Source organism: Equus asinus, chromosome 3, assembly GCF_041296235.1.
Source record: "Equus asinus isolate D_3611 breed Donkey chromosome 3, EquAss-T2T_v2, whole genome shotgun sequence".
NCBI classification, from domain to species: Eukaryota; Metazoa; Chordata; class Mammalia; order Perissodactyla; family Equidae; genus Equus; species Equus asinus.
In genome coordinates this window covers 34025464-34044057 of record NC_091792.1, presented here as the reverse complement: position 1 = coordinate 34044057, position 18594 = coordinate 34025464, and the positions used below count along the sequence as shown (strand labels likewise).

The window sequence follows — 18594 nt, the reverse complement described above, 5'->3', positions numbered from 1 at the left end:
AAGAAAACAAGATGATGGGGAGAGGTTTTGCATTAACACCGACACACTCAGAGTTCAGCCGATAATGACTGAGCCTGCACATCCTCCACTGGTTGGAGAAGCTGGTCCCCCAGAGCCCCCAGTGACTGAAAGATTTTAATTCTTTTTTTTTAAATTTTTTAAATTTTTTATTATTTTTAAGGATTGGCACCTGGGCTAGCAACTGTTGCCAATTTTTTTTTTCTGCTTTATCTCTCCACCACCCCCCCCCCGCCCCCCCCCGTACACAGTTGTATATCTTAGTTGCAGGTCCTTCTAGTTGTGGGATGTGGGACGCTGCCTCAATGTGGCCTAACGAGTGGTGCCATGTCCGTACCCAGGATCCGAACCCTGGGCCGCCACAGCGGAGCACACAAACTTAACCACTCGGCCACGGAGCCGGTCCCCTTTTTTATTCTTTTTATTTTTATTATTTTTATTTTATTTTTTCCTTTTTCTCCCCAAAGCCCCCCAGTACATAGTTGTATGTTCTTTGTTGTGGGTCCATCTAGTTGTGGCATGCGGGACGCTGCCTCAGCGTGGTTCGACAAGCAGTGCCATGATTCAAACCAACGAAACACCGGGCTGCCTGCAGCGGAGCACATGAACTTAACCACTTGGCCACGGGGCCAGCCCCTGAAAGATTTTAATTCTTGATTGTCATTTGGACAAAAGTGAAATTGAGTGCGGAATTTGTTGTGTGTGATGGACGTATGCTGGCTTGTGATCATCTTCCACATGACTACTCCGAGGGACCTTCCTATATGCTACAGGAGCCTCCTGTGTAGTTTACCGCTAGGCAGTATCACACCTTGAATCAAGTTCAAAACTTGTGCTGCAGCTGTGGGCCCTGTTTTGTAGCCGGTCTGAAAACACCGTCAAATGCCCAGTGGAGTCTTATCAGGCCAGGACCTGTTGCATTGCTTGCTGGTATAGGGAGTGCAAAGACTAATTTAAAAATTGACAGAAGAGTAAAGCATCAAGTACTTTGCTCTGATGGAAAATGAGATGTTTCTGGGACCCCTGAAAGACAACTTCCAGGTCTGGCTAACTTTTCATCACCTTTAAAGTTTAAGTTCCATTTTTTTAGGGCATATTTGTTCCTTGCAGATTCAGAACAATTAGTAAAATGGAGCACCTGGGCGTCCTCAGTGTGTGTTTCTAAAAACTTGATTCTAAGTTGATCTTCTGTTTATCTCTGTCTACTAAATTGTCAATTCTAGTGTGCATAGGTAGTTCTTCAAATGTTTGTTAATTTTCCTTCTTAAGTTGCCAAGCAATATACTGATAGAGAGGGGAAACACTAGTTAATTTATGGTTTTGGTAGTTTAAGTCAAAAGTCCAATTCTGATGATATCTTTCAAATTGTTTTAGGAATCAGAACTGTGATACGTGTGTGCGAGAGAGAGAGAAAAAAAAAAGGAGGAAGGGGCGTACAAAAAACCTAGCCCCATCATTTTAAACAAAATTCTCCTAATGTTTAAATTACGATGGAGATTGGTTTCGTCACCTGGAAAAGATGGTTTCATTTAATTAATTGTTTAGTAAGTTTTTAAATTTCTTACACATCTCTGCCTGTCTTCCTCATAGACATTGGCTTGGTCCCATGGTTTGCTCAGTTAGTCCTGTGCAGTTCTGGGTGAAATGTGTGGAGTGTGTGTGTGCGCCCTGGAGGTCAGGGTAGGGCTCTTCTGTTGAAAAATACTATTCTTTCTCTTTTTTTTTTAATTGAGGGGGGAGTTCAATTCCCCACCTTACACCGTTTAGCACCCTTGCCCTCAACTGAGCCTGTTACCTTCTAGTTCAGAGAACATGCGTTTTACCCATTCCAGGTATTAAATCTCCCATTCTGCTTCTCCAAGAAGAGGGGAGTGGAAAATGCTCTTCTTGAAGGTTCCTGTCTGTTAGGAGAAGTAGAGAAAAATCTGCCGCACCACTGTCTTCTTTCTTGGGGAGTGTTTCCTCTCCTTTTCCACAGGAACAGTTGACCAACATGTCCATTAGGGAAAATAAGAAACTGATCAGAGCTTGTGTTGCCTCCCCTTGGGGTGCGGCAACACCCATGGAGAAGCCCAGCCTTGAGGATCTTTTCCCTGCTGGGGCCCGCTGCACTCTGGGCATTGTGAGAATGACCCAACGGCCACGTTGTAGAGAAAAATGAAATTTAATATATAACTTCCCTTGGAGAAGCATATACCAATCCAGTCGTTTAAGAACATAAAATTTGCCTTGGTATGCATGTGCTTGTGTTCCGTGTGATAGCTCCGAGAGAGAGAGGCAGGGTAAGGTGAAGAAGAGAAAAGGAAGAATAACATTCAGCGTCTAAACTTGAGGTTCTTGATTCTCATCTCAAGAATGGAGCTACATTTATCTCCATTTCCCTGGGGTCCTAACTCCACTTATAGGGTGAGAGAATGGCTGCTGGACTCAAGGCTGTTTCACGCCCACCTTGCTTCTCTCTGGGAAGACAAAGTCCAATGCAGAGTGCCAGGCTTCTGTGGAATAGCCTTTCCATTTCTGCTTCCACCCTTGCCTCCGCTCCAGTAAGTGTGGGGCTTGGTCTCTCCCTGTGCCACCAAGGAAACCCAGCCCAGCTCTCCAATGCCTTTTGATTTTGGCAAGGGCAAAGCAAGTAAGAGAAAGTAAAGGGAGAAGGCAGCTCCCTTTATCAGATGCCAGCGGCTGCCAGGCCCTGCAACAGCCATGGAATCTCATTTCTTGTTCCTGCTCATTTGTTTCAGTTCCGTCCTTTTGGCCTGGATTGTTGTTCCCAAAGTATTAAGTAATAAACCTGATGCCTACAGGAGTCAACTCTCACACCTGGACGGTGCCCAACCAAGAACTTTTTATCTTTGAGGATGGCAAGTTGGAGATGAAAGATTTTTAATTTATCTGATTGACAGGAATATCACTCTAGAAGATGAATTGTTTCTGCATGGCATAGTTGGCATTGCTTCTAGAGGCTCTGTAAGCTTCTTGTTATTCTAAAATACTAGGTCAGGATCATGATAGCAGTTAATCGTTATTGTTTATTTCAGTGCCGTGGCCAGTGTTTCATCCTTTCATGTTTGTTTTAAATTCATAGCATGTGTGAGTGTCTACGGCAGACTGAGGAGTCAGGAAAGGAGAATAGCATTACACGCCTACTGTGTGCTTTGCCTCAGGTGAGGCGAGTGACAAAAATACATTAAGCACGTTGAATGTGCCAGGCCCCGTGCAAAGTCTTGGGCATCTTTCTGAAAGATGAATACGAATCTACCTCTCCCCTGAGAGTTCGGTCCAGAGGGGAAGCTGTCTGTAAATAATAATTGCAATGCACTACAATATTTGCAAGGACCTTACAATCTAGAGGTAGGACAGAGGAAGGAGAAGGTGCCATTTGGTGAGGATAAAGGAAGGCTGCTCACAAAAGGGACATCTAAATAGTTTTGAAATCTGAATATGGTGTTAGCAGGGCTTTTAAGAAGGAGATAAAGTGAGAAATAGCATGACATGTTCAGGCAACTGGGATATTTCAGTATTGCAGGAGCATGAAGGCAATGAGAGAGGATGCGAGGGAAATGGGGCTGGGGCTTTACATGGGACAGAAACTAAGAGGAGCCCTTGTAAGGATGCAGGAACCCAAGGGCAGGAGTGCAGGGGGCCCTCTGCCAGGCTCGGAGGCAGGAAGCAGGAGGCTCTTGTGATGGTGCCTCTCTCCTTCTCTCTGGGTGCCATGCACTGGACCACCACACTGGACCACTCCCTCTCCACCTCTTTTCCTTGCTTCTTTTCTTCCTCCTCCTTTGTAAGAGTGGATGGTAACAGTTCCACCCCATCCACTGCTCTCTACTCACTCTCCCTTGCTGAACTCACCTAGTCCCCTGGATTCAGGTGACTTCCCATCTCTGTGTCACTGGTGGTCCTTCTCTTACTGTCCATAAGCCATCACCACCTCCACTCCCTGTAGGAACCATAAATACTCAGCTAAAACAAAACTGAAAATTTCCCTGTGTATTTCTCCCTAGCCTTTCTATTTTCCTACTCCTATTAATAGCATCTTCCAAATCTCAAGGCTTAAAAGTCACAGAATTATTTTTCTAATCACACTACCCCTTATTCCAGCCATGTACAAAGTTCCTTCATAATTTCTCTCACATTGGTCTCTTCTTAAGTCAGACTCCTAGTCAGTCCACCACCAATTCCTCCCCATTCAACCTCTAGAATATCTTGTGAATCTTTTCTATCCTCATGATCTTTAGTTCAGGTCCTCATCACTTCCTTGCTTGGATTACTACAGTAAGCCTCTAACACGAGGCCCCCCCCCCCCATTTCCAATTCCTCTTGTCCCTTTGAAGTGCAACTGCCAGATTGGCCTTCTGAAATGTCATCTGATCATGCTTCTCCCCTGCACAAACCTCCCAATGGCTGGATCCTCGCTGGCTCCCCATTCAGTACAAGTTTCCAGGCCTAGCACCTAAGATTCCATATTCTGCCCTTCCCTACCTCCCCAGTTTTGTTTCTCTGGAATATAACCTGACACTCTTTGTTAAACAGTATGTTAAATGGAAGATTTGGCTTCAGCACCAAAGTTACAGCACGGAGAATTAAAAAACAAAAAAATCCTCTTGGCATAAAGTCAGAAAGTAGAATGGTGGTTGCCAGAGGTTGGGGGAAGGGGGAACGGGGAGTTATTGTTTAATAGGTAGAGTTTCTGTTGAGGAAGATGAAAAAGGTCTGGAGATGGGTGGTGGTGATGGCTACACAACAATGAAAATGTACTTAATGCCACTGAACCATACACTTAAAAATGGTTAAAATGATAAATTTTATGTTGCATACATTCTCCCACACACACACTCACAAAGCCTTGGACCTCTTGGCCAAATTGAGAGAGCATAAAAGTGAGAGGTTATTGAAGGTTGGGGGGAGGGGATTTTGGAGAGAGCTGTGCTGTGATCCCCCTGCTTCAGGTTTGCAGGGATGGGGAGGGGGTACTGGCCTCTCACCCCAAATCTAGAGAGCACGTCTTAAGGGACATCATCCGGGAAGTTTGTCATGTGTTTTCCTCAGTTGGGGAGCCTAGTGGACTGGTCCTGATGTCTGCTGGGGAAGTCTAGAGAATGAGAAATGGGCTGGCACACTGCTTTGGTGGCTGACTGAAAGAGATGCTGTGCTGCATCGGGCCTGAACTTACCCTTTTTCTCTGATCAAAGCGAGAGGCAGCTGTTTCCCGTGGCCTCAACATATATCAAATTCCCACAGGAGGGCTGGCCTGGATGTTGTCTTAAATGCAGTCCAGTGGGGCTGCCTAGACATTGATGGTACCTCAACACAAAGGGAGATGGAAGCAGACAGGTGGCTTCCTGGGGTGGTGGTGGGGCAGTGGATGAAATAAGTGACCCCAGGCTAGAAGGAGTTCAGCCAGGTAAAGGGAAGTGCAGGGGAGAGAGCCTCGAAGTTAAAGGTCTCTGAAGACCCCATATGCAAATCCCCTGAGAGAACCATCTGGCCTAAAGAGGGGAAAATCATTCCAGAACAGGACTGTGGGGTAAGACCTTTCCTTTCCCTCACCTCGCCTCCCTCCCCTCCTCCTTCTCTAGCTCTTCTGTAGGGTGTGAAAGGGGAGTGATGGGGAGAAGGCAACAAGAAAGAGAAGAGGAGCCGACCTCCCCTCCCCTGGCGCCCCCCCCCCCCACAGACGCCTGCAGACTCTTCCGGGGAGGGGCAGGATCACCTTTAGAGGAAGGTGGAACTGTGGATTAACGCATGGGACTGGGCCTTCTGGGTTCTGAATGGTGACCATTGTGTCATTTAAAGGGACCATGTAAGCCTTTGTATTATCTAAGAATGGTCAGGTTATGAGCCTGCCTGAGTCTGCACTCAGGGACGGCAAAAGAGCTCTTCCTACCAGGCAGGTTTAAAGAGACAATGCAAGACAAAAATAGAGTTGCTTTTATGTTGACACCCTGTGAGTCCTGCTTATTCAAGGTACCAGTTCTGCCTCTCAGTATGGGCCCTCCAGCCAAACCAGACAACGTGACAGTCCCTGAGAACCCGGGTCGAGTACAATTCCCCCTTTGTGCTTTGCTTCACAGTCTTCCTTGGCTCTTCTTCCCACACTGGATTTTAATTTTACGTCTTTTATTACAGGGCTCTTTATACTTGTCTGAACATTCATTTAGATTTAAACTGCTTGAGGGCAAGAAGCATGCCTTCCTTACCTCTGTATCCTACAGGTCATCATAGTACTTAGTACATAGCAGACATTAAAAAAAGATTGCAGAATGACCGAGTGACTGATGAATGAAATAATACTGTTTGATAGCTGATATGTATTGTGTTTTTGAAGGTAGAAAAGACCGGATTATATTCTTGTTGCTTCTTTCCCTTCTGTTACCAAGCAGAGTTTGAATAGGGCTTGTCTGATTCACAAACCACTCTTCCAATGCTACGGGGCATTGGCAATACCATTTGTTTATGGACATAGATAATTTTTTTTCATTTTTTAAAAATTTAGGTAAATGATAAAATATCCGTATTTGTCATGAAACAGTTACAAAATACAAATAAGCATTGCAATAAACAGTCACCCACAACCCACTTCCTAGGCATTACCCACTGTTAACACGGGTCCCTCATCTTTCTCCATGTGCAAGTTTCTTTTTTGGAATAGCAGTATTGGCCACCTGGGGTAAAATTAGTATTTATACTGTTCTTTTAGGAAGAGATTCTAAAAGGATTCACAATGTGTGTGAGGGGGGAAGATGTTGGGAAAGAGTAAAATCCTGGATGTGTAGACATGTCCCTGGGCGTGGGAGTCAAGGCTAAGAGTGGGTGAAATGATTAACACAACCATTGTTGTTAGGACACCCCAGGCAAAAGGGAGAGAGCTGGCCTTGGACCAAGGGGGATCTGCAGCAGAAACCCCAAGTCAGCCTGCCTCCTGCATCCTAGGCCAGCCTGTCCCGGCACCCAGCTGAGATGGTGTTTAATACGGGGCAGAGCCTAAGCTAGAACTTCAGAGGAGCTTTTTCTTTCTTCGTTGCCTTGGGTGCTGATTAAATTGGGGGGATGGGGGTTGAAAACTAGAGTGTGGAAAAAACTATACAGCTGGGGTGATTTTGCCCCCAAAGGATAGTGTCAGTGTGTGGAGTTATTTGTGGTTCTCACAACTACGGGGACAATGCTGCCTGTATCTAGTGAGTAGAGACCCGGGATGTTGCTAAACATCCTGCAATGCACAGCACAGCCTCCCACAACAAAGAAGTATCTGACCCCAAATGTCAATAGTGCGAAACCTTGCTTTTAAAAAAAGGCAAGAAAACACTTGGCAGCAATGCTCTTGCATGGAAGAGCAAGGACTATAAAAATATTTATTGTGTTATGTCTCACTTCCCATTGAGATGTCAGTTAGAAGCTCTTCTCTGTGTGTGTGGAGTCTGTCGTGTCGATGAAGAGTGCTAAAGGTTTTTATCAATGATCAGTGTTTTGTGCATTTTTGAAAGGTCAAGAGTTGTCACTGGAAAGAGCAGAAAGCACTTCTTAGAAATCATACTTGAAATTATCCCAAGTAGCTTTTAAAAACCGATTTTATTAAATTCAGTGGTATGTATAGCCAGGTGGTGTTTAATCCAAGAGCAAAGCTGGGGAAAGGAATTGGGGGAGATGAATAATGAAGCATCTTTCTAGCTTTGCTCTTTATGTTGTTGAGATTTTTTTTTTTTAACTAAATGAATCCCTTTCTAGTATTTCCTCGTGTTTGCCTTCAGGCCTTGGAATGACGTGGAGGGTTCAGAGACATCATTACCTACCTGTGACACTGACCCTACTGTCATTTCCCAAATATGAACAACTTGGAAGAAACACAAAATGGGAAATGTGCATTGTCAATGCACCTATGGCTGATGTGGCAGGAGGTCAGGTCAGCTGTCAGGTCACCAAGTCCCTAAAGGGGCAGGGGATGGGGTCAGTACTCAAGAATGAATCAGATGGACTGGAAGTAAAGGCAAAGAAGCTAACCGTGTAACTTGGAAAGCTTTATACTCTTCTTTTCTTTTCTTTTTTTTTTTTTAGCATGATTCAATCAATGAACTTGGGGCTTTTTTGAGCTTCACAGACATGCAGAGAAAAAACAGCTTGGCAGGAATAGAGAAAGGGGGAAGGGATCTAAATTAAATATAACAGTTGCCTGCAGTTTAGTTGCTGTCAAAAAACAAGTCATTTTCCCTGAGAAGCATGTGTAAAATGTCAGGAAGAAAAAAGAACAATTAGCACATTTCTTACATAAGATCGTAGTGATAGCACCATATTAATTTTGATCATTTAATTTGAAAGCTCTTCTGTCTTCTTTACTGCAAATCAATAAACTGTACATGTACTTGACTTTCGCCTGTTTCATACTTTGCAAGAAAACCATAGTTTCCTCTGACCACTCAGCTTACAGCAATGAGATTTCCCCTTTCACGTCTCCTGACTGTCCCACAGATCAGCACCTGCTTTGTATTGTTTCTTATTGTTATATCTATCTATGCAGCCAGCCATCCTTCACAAATTACCGCAAACTTGGTAGCTTAGAACAACAGAAATTTATTCCCTCGGGGCCTGAGAGCCAGCAGTGTGAAATCTGAAGACCTAGGAGAGAATCTTTCCTTGAGTCTTCCAGTTTCTGGTGGCTCCAGGCAATCCTTGGCTTATGGCTGCATAACTCAGTCCCTGTCTCTTAGTCTCTTTGGGCTGCTGTGACAGAGCACCACAGACTGGGGGGCTTATAAACAACAGAAATTTATTTTATAGTTCTGGAGGCCAGGAAGTCCAAGATTGAGGAGTCTGAATGTTCAGTGTCTGGTGAGGACCCTCTTCCAGCTTCACAGACAGGCATTTTTTTGCTGCGTACTCACATGGCAGAGGGCCAAGGGAGCTCTATAGGGTCTTCTTTATACGGGCACTAATCTCATTTATGAGGGCTCCACCCTTATGACCTAATCACCTCCCAAAGGCCCCACCTCCAAATACCATCACATTGGGAATTAGGTTTCCACGTATTAATTGTGAGGGAGACACAAATGTTCAGTCTATAGCACTGTCTTGGTCTTCATGGCCTTTTCCACTGTGTCTGTGTCTTGTCCTTTTCTGTCTATTATAAGGACACTTGGCATTGGATTTCGGGCCTACCTGGATAATCCAGGATGATCTCATCTTGAGATCCTTAATTTAAGCACATCTGCAAATACCTTTTTTCCAAATAAGGTCACATTCTTAGCTTCCTTGGGTTAGGACATAGAGATATCTTCAGCCATTCAACCTACTACTCTATCTGTCTGTCCATGATGTATCTATCTGTCTATCTATCTGAGTGCTTTTTGTTTCCTGTTTTCCAGAGTGCTGAGTACACAGCAGTTACTAATAAATCCTTATTGATTTGAAAGTGTGGCCTTATTTTAAAATCACCCAAATACATAGCTAGGCTAATTGCCCCACCTGGTTTCAAAGATATTCTGTCATTAGCTCTAAGGGGCACATGGACATAAAGACACTCCAATCTTGGAAAGTGAATGCATGTTAGAATGCATATTAGAAGCATCTAATAGTCACACCTAAAGCAAGAACAGTCCGTGAATTGAACTGTTGTTATAACCTGTAGGATTGCTGTTTTTCTAAATGCTAATCCTTGGGCTGCAATTAACTTCCTAGGTGGTCTTGAGGATTACTATCTCCTAGAAGGTGTAAATGTCTCAGCTGAATCAACCTTATTTATCTTTTCTTAATTTCAGTGCCCTAGAAGAGAAAGAAAAAATATCGATCAGAACTTTAAAAATGGAGAAAATCATGGTATTACTATGCTTGCTCATATTTGAGTCACTGAAGTTGAGTAAGTTATGAAACAATGACAGATGTTTGCCATGTTCTCCATCCGTTCTGGAAGCAGCAGGCAGAGGAGAAGGGTGCCTGGGAGTAGTCAGGAGACCCTAGTTAGGAAACCCGAGTTCTAGATCTGGAGACTTCAGCCTGGTTCTCTTGCTATTTGTGTGGCCTTGGATAAGTCACTTAATCTCTATGGGCTTCAGTTTCCTCCCTTTTCAGGGAACCAGGTGGGTGAGTGTGCCGTGCAGCTGTCTTCTAAACTGCTCCCTGACGCAATCCTCGTAGCTCTCCCTGGGATCAGAAACTGGGTTTGGTTCGGAATTAAGAAACTCTGGTGTTTTTGTTTCTCTTCATTCACCTGCTTGCAGCGGAAAGCTACAAGGAAACTCAGATGGTGAAGATTAAAGAGGAACCCATGGAGGTTGACATCCAGGACTCGCATGTCTCGATATCACCCAGCCGGAATGTTGGCTATAGCACTTTAATCGGGCGAGAGAAAACCGAACCCTTACAGAAGATGCCAGAGGGCAGAGTGCCCCCAGAGAGAAACCTCTTCAGTCAAGATATCTCTGTGAAGATGGCTTCCGAGCTCCTCTTTCAACTGTCAGGTATGTGCAGGTGCAGAAAAATGTCAATAATTGGGAATAATTGGAAGGAAAGCCACTGTAACAAAGTAAAAACACCCACATTATAGGATTTTTTTAGACAGAAATCAATTTTGTTACTTTAATATGCATACTGCCACTCAAACCAACAGTTAATAAAATGTTACCAAGTAGAACTCCTGCCAAACTTTCTTTAATAAATAGTTAAGAATCATTTGAAATTAGAACTCTGTTCAATTCTGTGCAAATGATTCCTGTGGACTGGGCTAAACATCTCACCTCTAATTTTGTTTAGGCGGTTTATCTGATTAGCAGCCTTTTTTTTCCTAATGTGCAAAAGATAAACTTCAATTTACTCCAACGGTGACTGAATTACCGTAAATTCCAAATTAGCGTGGTCTGAATTAATGAGATTTTACTGTATCTTGCCAAAAAAAAAAAAAAATCAAGGAAAGGGGAAAGCAAAAGATGAAAGTATGAGGACCCTTATCTAGCTATAACCTAGTAGAACATTTTCTGTAAACCAACTGTTTCTACTTTGAATACTTGGAATTTAAAAGTGCAGTCATTACCAGCTCAGCTAAGTGTCTTGATAGAATAGTTGAGGGTCTTAGTACCTAAGTTGTTCCCTTTGTTAATTCTTTCAAGGTGCGTACTCTTCGTCCTTAACAAATTTAATATGCTGTGATTGTTTGAACATGATTGAGAAGGATGATACACACACATATAAGATTCAGATTTATGTAGAAATACAGATACCTTGTCATAGTCAAGCATTGGCCTGCATATTGAAGTTCATGCGTCAGTAAAGTTTGTTACCAATATTTGATCAACTCTTTTCTTATGGATAACAGATTTAAAACACCCATTAAAGGCCTCCTTATTTAAGTATTCACTTGTTTTCCTCTCTTAAGAAAAATACCAGGAAAGAGAAAAGAAGCTGGACTCCGTGTCTGTCGTGATAGTTCACCTTCTGGTTGACCTGGTGACACACCCCGTGGCTGTGAAACTATCAGTGCTGAAAATGACGGCCCCGTGTTCTCAAATGAGGACTGTGTTTGTGCAGAGCTCTGCCATGGTGGAAATAGTTAATTTAGTAAACTTAATAGGACGCAGAGATCTTTGCAAGCTCCAAAACATAGAAGAGTTTTTTTTTTTTTACAGGTTGAAAGCATATCTAAAAACAATATAACTTTGAAAATGATGTAGCAGTTAAAATTTGCCCGAGTGAGGCCAGGGTGGTTCTTTTCAGAAAGTCTGTTCTCTCACAGTACATTATCACGGTCTACTATCAGCTAAAAACTTCTCACCCTGGCGCTGTCACTGACTGCCTGGGTGACCTCAGGCAAGTCATGAAGCCCCAATTTCCTGCTCTCTGAAAGAAGCTGCCTCTGAATCCACATTCACCCTCGTTGTCTCGGTTGAGTGGACAGGAAGGAATTGTCCACGCAAACATGCACACAGCAGCTTCAGACAAGTGTTACAAAGTGTGGGACAGATGTTGTAAATCTTTGTTTAAATTTTTTCTCAAATCCGTAAGATTAGGAGTTTTTCACTCGCCCTGCCGTTGAAATCTGAAACCGGAGTAGAGTTGGCCAGGTTTTCTCTGGATACTTAAAAGAAGCCATTGGCAGCTCTGACAGTCAGGGCAGAATCCTCACATTTGAACTGGATCGGGAAGGCCAGAGTTCAACTTTTGTGTTCTTGAAAGCTAATTAAATAATTTCTGACAGCTGGTAGATACAGACCTCAAGACAGAGTAAGGCAGGGTTTACCTCTTCTTGTCTAATGATATTTTTTTGTCCCTAGTGACATTTATCAGAATAAGCACTCAATGGCTGCAGCACCCAGGGGTCTTACGGCTGTTTTTTATATTGCCTTTCCACAAAGGGGCCTGACAATACAAAATGCTTAAAGGTTGTCATCAAAGTCAGAAGCGGAACGGTTGCAACAACTGCAGATTTCGTGCTGAATCAGAGGAAAGCAGAGACTTTCGGCTGGGGGAAGACAGAGTGGAAATAACTGTGCACATCTGTGTGTGTCTGTGTGTATATGTGTACATGTACCTACTCAGGCCCAATTAAAATCAGACAACACAGTTGAAATTTTTCAGCAACTGTTTCCCTTTGATTGTTTTTTAATGAAATATTTTTGTGGGTGCCATCTACATGCTTTTGATCATTGCCCTCAGCAGTAAGACAGGGAGGGTTTGGATGTTTAAAAAAGAAACCAAAAGAAAACCACAAAAAAGAAGGAGAAATGTTGAGGATGTTTCTGCTTAAGCCTTAAAGACGCAAGCTGGGTGACAAGGCCCTAAGAGTCTGTGTTTCATTCTTTTCCTTACAGAAAAAGTAAGCAAAGAGAACAGTCACACAAAAGAAAACACCATCCGGACGACCACCAGGTAGGCAAGCCCCTTCGTGCAGGGTCCCCTCACAATGCCCCTGTGTGGGCCATCGGGTCCGCATCACGTGTAGAACCTTGTTCCCCAAACCATTTTCTCCCACTGGGTTCCCAGGATTCCCGCCCTTTACCTCCATTTTCATTTGGTGGAAACAATACAGAAAACAAGGACACCCAGGGGAAGACCATTAATATTTATTAAACCCCTAATAGGTGTCACTTTGCTGGGGAGTTTTCCATATGTTACTTGTTCCTTGCAATAATTTCGTGAAGTAGATGTCATTTTGCAGAACTTTGCAAAAGTTTCTTGCCTTGGGAATTTGAATGGGTGGCACAGCTGTCATTGGGAGCTGGGCCTCTGTGTCATTGGGAGCTGGGTCTCTGTCTCTGGAAAGCCTCCCTCAGCTGGTAGACCCCGGTTCTTATGGCAGCTGGGCTCCCAAGTAGCTCTTCGGCTATGGGCTGATAATTTGGCACCGAGGATATCCCAACTTTTCACCTCACAGCGTTGTTAGGAGGTCACACATTTAAAAAGCAGAAGAAAGACAATCATTTTAAAAATTGCAGGAAAACTGATATCACTAATAGCTGTAAGTAAGGAAGCTTCCCATTTGCCAAAGGCAGTTTGGGGAGGTCAGCCAGAGTGGGCTGCCCATCAGTCTGCCACATAAAAGGAGGAGGACCAGCCAGTGCTGCTGCTCATCCCAGCCCTGCAAGGCCCCCCAGCCCTGAGCTGCTGTAGGCCAGCGCCGACAAGCACAGACCCCACTACTGTGGGGAGGTGTGACCTCTCCCTCTGAAGGCTTTAGGTCAAGGATCTTTGCTTTCCTGAGCAAGTTTAGACAGATTCTTCCTGAAGGGAGCAATTGATTGGTTTTGTGCTTTTAATTCTTGCAACAAAAGAGAAAGAATGTTTTTCTTTTTGATATGGTGTAAATTGACCTCAGAGCATCATTAGGCATGTGGACAGTGCTCATTCGAACCTTAATCTGAGTTGTTTTTTCTTCTTAACTCTATGAATTGGAATTTAAGAATATCACATATCAAACAGCAATGAAAACAGAGCCAACTTGCCTCACACAGAGTTTATATAGTATTAAGGAAAGGAACCTCCACTTTCCACGGAAGAGTGGCGTTAGCCTTGTCTCCGTATAAAAGCGCACAGATGGAAAATGGGGCTTTCGATCTGGTCTGTGCATTTTATTGGGAAATGAATGGCTGGAAAGGCTATTTATCTCTTAAGTTGGATGCCCAAATTGGAGATATGAGCTACCACGGATTTCAGCCTACCTTCTACGTGTCGTCTTAAGACTATTTAGTATCTATGCCTGTGCCCATGGGTCTAAACACATGAAATTGTCTGGATTGGTAGATATTGAAAGACGGCGCCTAAAAATAATAAATGTTCATTTTAATTTGCTTCCATAGGCTTCTCAAAGTGCACAGGTCAGGTTCCCTAGAAGCAGAGCCTGAGACGGGAATTCCTATGGAGGGGCTTTATTTACTGAGGGAGTGCTCTCAGAGGAGCCTGCAGGGAAGTGATGGGGCAGGAGAGGGAAGGAGAGGGAGCTGAGCAAGGATGGGGCTTTAGGTGGATTCTAGCTTCAGCTCTATCCCAGAGAGAATTCTGGAGCATGAATTGCACCACAGAGCAAATCCTGCCCTGAGGCAAGGGGCCCAGCCCTTTTTCCCCCCTTATTATTCACTAACTTTAGCAGGGGTGTGTAACCTCCCAGGTGAGGGGGCTCCAATGGTGAGGGCAGGTCTCACTCAGTGTTAGCCACCAACCCTCCCAGCAACTTGGGGTGACTGCGCTAGTGTATGAAGCAGATCTGGGCAGGACTCCAGCAGCATCTCCTGTGGAGGTTTTCTGCTGGGTGTTTAAGATTACATGATAATATTTATATAACAGAAAGGTATGCTGCAAGACCATGTTATTTTATGCTGTTCAGGTGTTCTCTGGGAAGAGGTAAGAGGAGGTTTGGACTCGCCCCTAAGTGAAATGTACCTCATAGCCTAAATTGCCTTGGCTGGAGCTAAAGCATAATTATAGGCTAGAAGAGAAATTTTTTTAGCCATTTGGCAAAAATGAAGCAATCCTTAAATTCTCCTGTTGCTGGGAGATTATGAGTAAGAAGAAATCCAAATCAGATCTTTTGCCCAAAGCAAAAGAAAAAGTGCTTCCTGTGAGCCCCTGGCATGATACAGTGTTCCAGAATTCTTGGTTTATTGTTCTTCTACAAACTCCTTGGTGTGCTTTTATTTTTCCTTTGAGTAGGTGACTTGCTCAATTAGCCTCTTCTCAAATAGGTCTCTTTTTTACCTTCTCACTTCATTACTTCAGGTGGAATAGCATCCAGCTGCCTTGTGCCAAGAAATCCTCTTTAACCTGAGTTGACTGATCGCAGGGATGGGAAAAAATGCCAATTCTCTGTCTTCTTTTTGGATCCCTGTTTTAGAAGGAACTCTTATTTTGTATGCACAAGGTCAGCTTGTGGGTTATGTTTTAAGGTATGATTTGTGATGGTTTTCAAAAAGACTTATATCCAGCCTCCAAATTTCCCTATCTCCAGATTTTTAAGTACTTAGTGGGATGTTTGGTTGGTTATCAGATTTCCCATGTTTGGTTTCCTAGAAGAAGCTGACTGTCCAGAGCAATGGCTCATGATTGGAATCAAGTTCAAAATCTTCCATGTTTGAGAGTTGCTAGGTACATTTGAGATAGTTTAGTTCTGAAGGGCAGCTTTGGGACGCTGGCCTCAGCACAATATTGAGTTCAGGCTCTTCCAAATGCCAGTGGTTGTCTGAGTTCCTCCACTGCTCCTGCGGTCTGGATATCCCAGAGAACAATGAGAGAGTAGCAACGTGCAGTACTGAAGAAAGAAGCGGATTCTCTCCTTGTCTTTTATAAACCCACAACTTCCCCCACAGTTGTTTATCATTATTGATCTTGATTTTCATTAACCGCAAGAACTAAGGAAAAGTGTAGCAACCCAGGATGAAGTGCTCTGTAGCTCAGCATTCCATTGTGTGCTTACCACTGAGACACAGGGTGCTGATTCCCATGCCCAGGCACCAAGAGAACAGCAAGGCTGTGGATGTGTGTAGAGCTCACTCTCCATCCCGTGTGGACTGATGATTGCACCTTCTTGCTCATCAAACCCTCCCTCATCATGGCTGACCATTGGCGGTTCTGCTGTTTGTTAATACCTCTGTTGTAAGATGGGCAGATATGGAGAGAGAAAATGATGTTAGACAGCATTCCTTGTTAGCAATTTTTAAAAAGAGGTTTAGGTGAAGCTAAAGGTTGAACATAATAACTAGCAAGTTTCCAGATCATTGAGTCTCTCTTATCTTTAAAAAAGCTCTTACAATGGAAAATTTCGAACATGTACAAAAGTAGAGATTGTACCCATCACTGTTTGAACAACTATCAATTCATGACCTATGTGGTTTCATCTCTCCCCTGCTTTTGTTCTCCCTCCCCCCAAATTATTTTGAAGCAAATCCCTCACTTCATTTTAAGAGCTAGTTTGCGAATGCCTGTTTTTTTTTCACCCTAAGAACTTAGACTCAGCTGCTTAAATTAGTATCGTCTTCCCAAAAGTAAAGGAGAAAAACAGTTCACCAAAGCACACCATGGAGCCAGGCAGAAAAATCAATCTCCTTAGCAGCTGGGGTGATCGGATCATGTGGTCCTGCTTACCAATGCCTTGGCCTCATCCCTTCGTTCCACCCTTGTCTCTGCCCTCCTAGGGGCACCTCCACTGAGGCAGCCCTTTAGCTGGCACTTCACTGTAAATGCTAAAACAGCAGTTCTTTTGCCTGTTTAACCTTAGAGTCTGGAAAATTCAATCTAAGTATAAAGAAGGCTGTGCATCTTCTTTGAGATAGTGTGTGGACTGAGTGTTCTTAATGCCATTCTACCTGACAAATGAGATGAGGAGACAGTCCAGCCAGACCCATGAAAGCAGAGGGACTGGACACTTAAGAGACTAATGAAATCCTGATTTTTGTATTCCTTTCCCAGCACAAGCCAAGGTTCTACAGGGAGCCAGATAACCAGCTAATATGATCATTTGTAGATGAAAATATATGAGCCGTGATATCATAACCAGATCCTGAAGTTTAATGGAATAAAAAGAAGATCTACATCTTCTGACATGGACCATCACCCAGCCAGATGCTGGATAAGATTGAAATAGGAAAATGGAACCCTAGAGTAAGAATCAGATAGCTCCTGGCAGGTGAATTGGACATGCTCGATGTCGTGTAACACCATGAACTTCAAACAATGGCTGCCAAGAACCCTCTCTTGGTTATTTGTTCTCTTTTTTCCCATTAATAATTGAGTGTCCATGGGGATATAAGATTGCAGGCCTATAAGAAAAACTTCTCGCACCTGGCTTGCTTTACTCCAAAAGCAAGGAAGTATTTACCCAAATTGTGTTTTTCTCCATTACTAGACAAAAAACAGAAGTGGGAACATCAGAGAAAGGTAGACTCATATCATGCTGTGCCGACGAACATTTAATTTGCCCAGTTTTCAGAATTTGAAATGCGGGCTGTTTTTCTATGATTTAGATAATGGTACTTACAGTGTTTACCAAAAGACATATGTACTTGGAAGCGTCCGATATAGAATTTTTCTGTGTGATGATTTGGATGCGTGTCCTTAAATATTTATGATTCAGTAATAGAATTGCACAAATTTATAAAAGCATGATGTACTGCCTCAATTTGTGCAATTTCCCCTTTTTGTCTTTTAGAAGGCATAAGAGAATAATGTTCCATTACCTAAAAAGTAAAAGATGACGTATAAAGAACACTGGATTAGACAGAAGCAATTAAGAAAACAAACAGGAAACAGGGCAAATGAACTTGGTGATTTTTGAGAAGCTCTCCGTATATTTTCTTCATCCTTTGTATTTTATGACTTTAAGATTAAATACACTGAGAATTTTATTTCTATAAAATGAAAATTGCTACTAATTTCATGGAGTCCCTTCAGTTAGGACAGTCAATGCTTTTTTGGTGAAGTCAAGACTGTTGGTGGGCCATTGCAAATTCTTAAAAAACACCCTTCCTCAAGACACTGCCATCTACTGGAATACTGTCATCATAAGTACGTAAATCTTCAATGTCTGTGATGTTGAGTATGCCCCCCCAGATATGGTACCTTTGTGCAGTGCACAGCCTGCTCTGCTGTCTGTAGCTGCCCTGACACAAATGTTGACTTGAGAGTCTTTTCATTGGCAATACATCCTTTTCAACTTACCTCTGAGTTTTCATTTTTCAGAGAAATTAAAACTCATCCCTGAAAACAATAGATTATTTTTTTAGAACATATAGCCTGAAACTACTTAGTGCATTGCTACATTTGAAGTTTTATCCTTTGCGTTTCACCAAACCTTCTTCAGTACTTTTATCTGTTCCTATACTCCATTGTCCTGTAGGTATCACCCTCTGCCATTTTTCCTGCCATCTGTGACATCTGTATTGAACCGTTACAGTTGAAACAATATGCTTCCAGAACTGTTTAGCATATTGTTACTGTGAAGACGCACATTTAAATCTCCTTTTCAGGACCTGAAGAGGGCTGTGCCTTTCTCTTCTTCATTTTCCATGAGCTCTCCCAACTTTATTTCTACTGGCTTGCAACAGCATTCTCTCTTGTTTTTATAACCCAGAATAGTAAGGACTGAAGTATAAATTTGTAGCTCTC

The 18594-nt window shown here is 43.1% G+C and overlaps 1 protein-coding gene across 11 annotated transcripts in view; it reads left to right on the top strand.

The window, feature by feature from the left end:
- The window catches only part of ZNF827 (zinc finger protein 827), a 163537-nt gene that overhangs the window by 76862 nt on the left and 68081 nt on the right, over nucleotides 1-18594 (top strand). For all 11 annotated transcript variants that reach the window (XM_044767168.2, XM_044767172.2, XM_044767171.2 and 8 more), the window contains exons 6-7: nucleotides 10230-10469; nucleotides 12813-12870. In XM_044767168.2, coding sequence (XP_044623103.1) covers nucleotides 10230-10469; nucleotides 12813-12870 — 298 coding nt within the window. The remainder of the gene's footprint in view (nucleotides 1-10229; nucleotides 10470-12812; nucleotides 12871-18594) is intronic.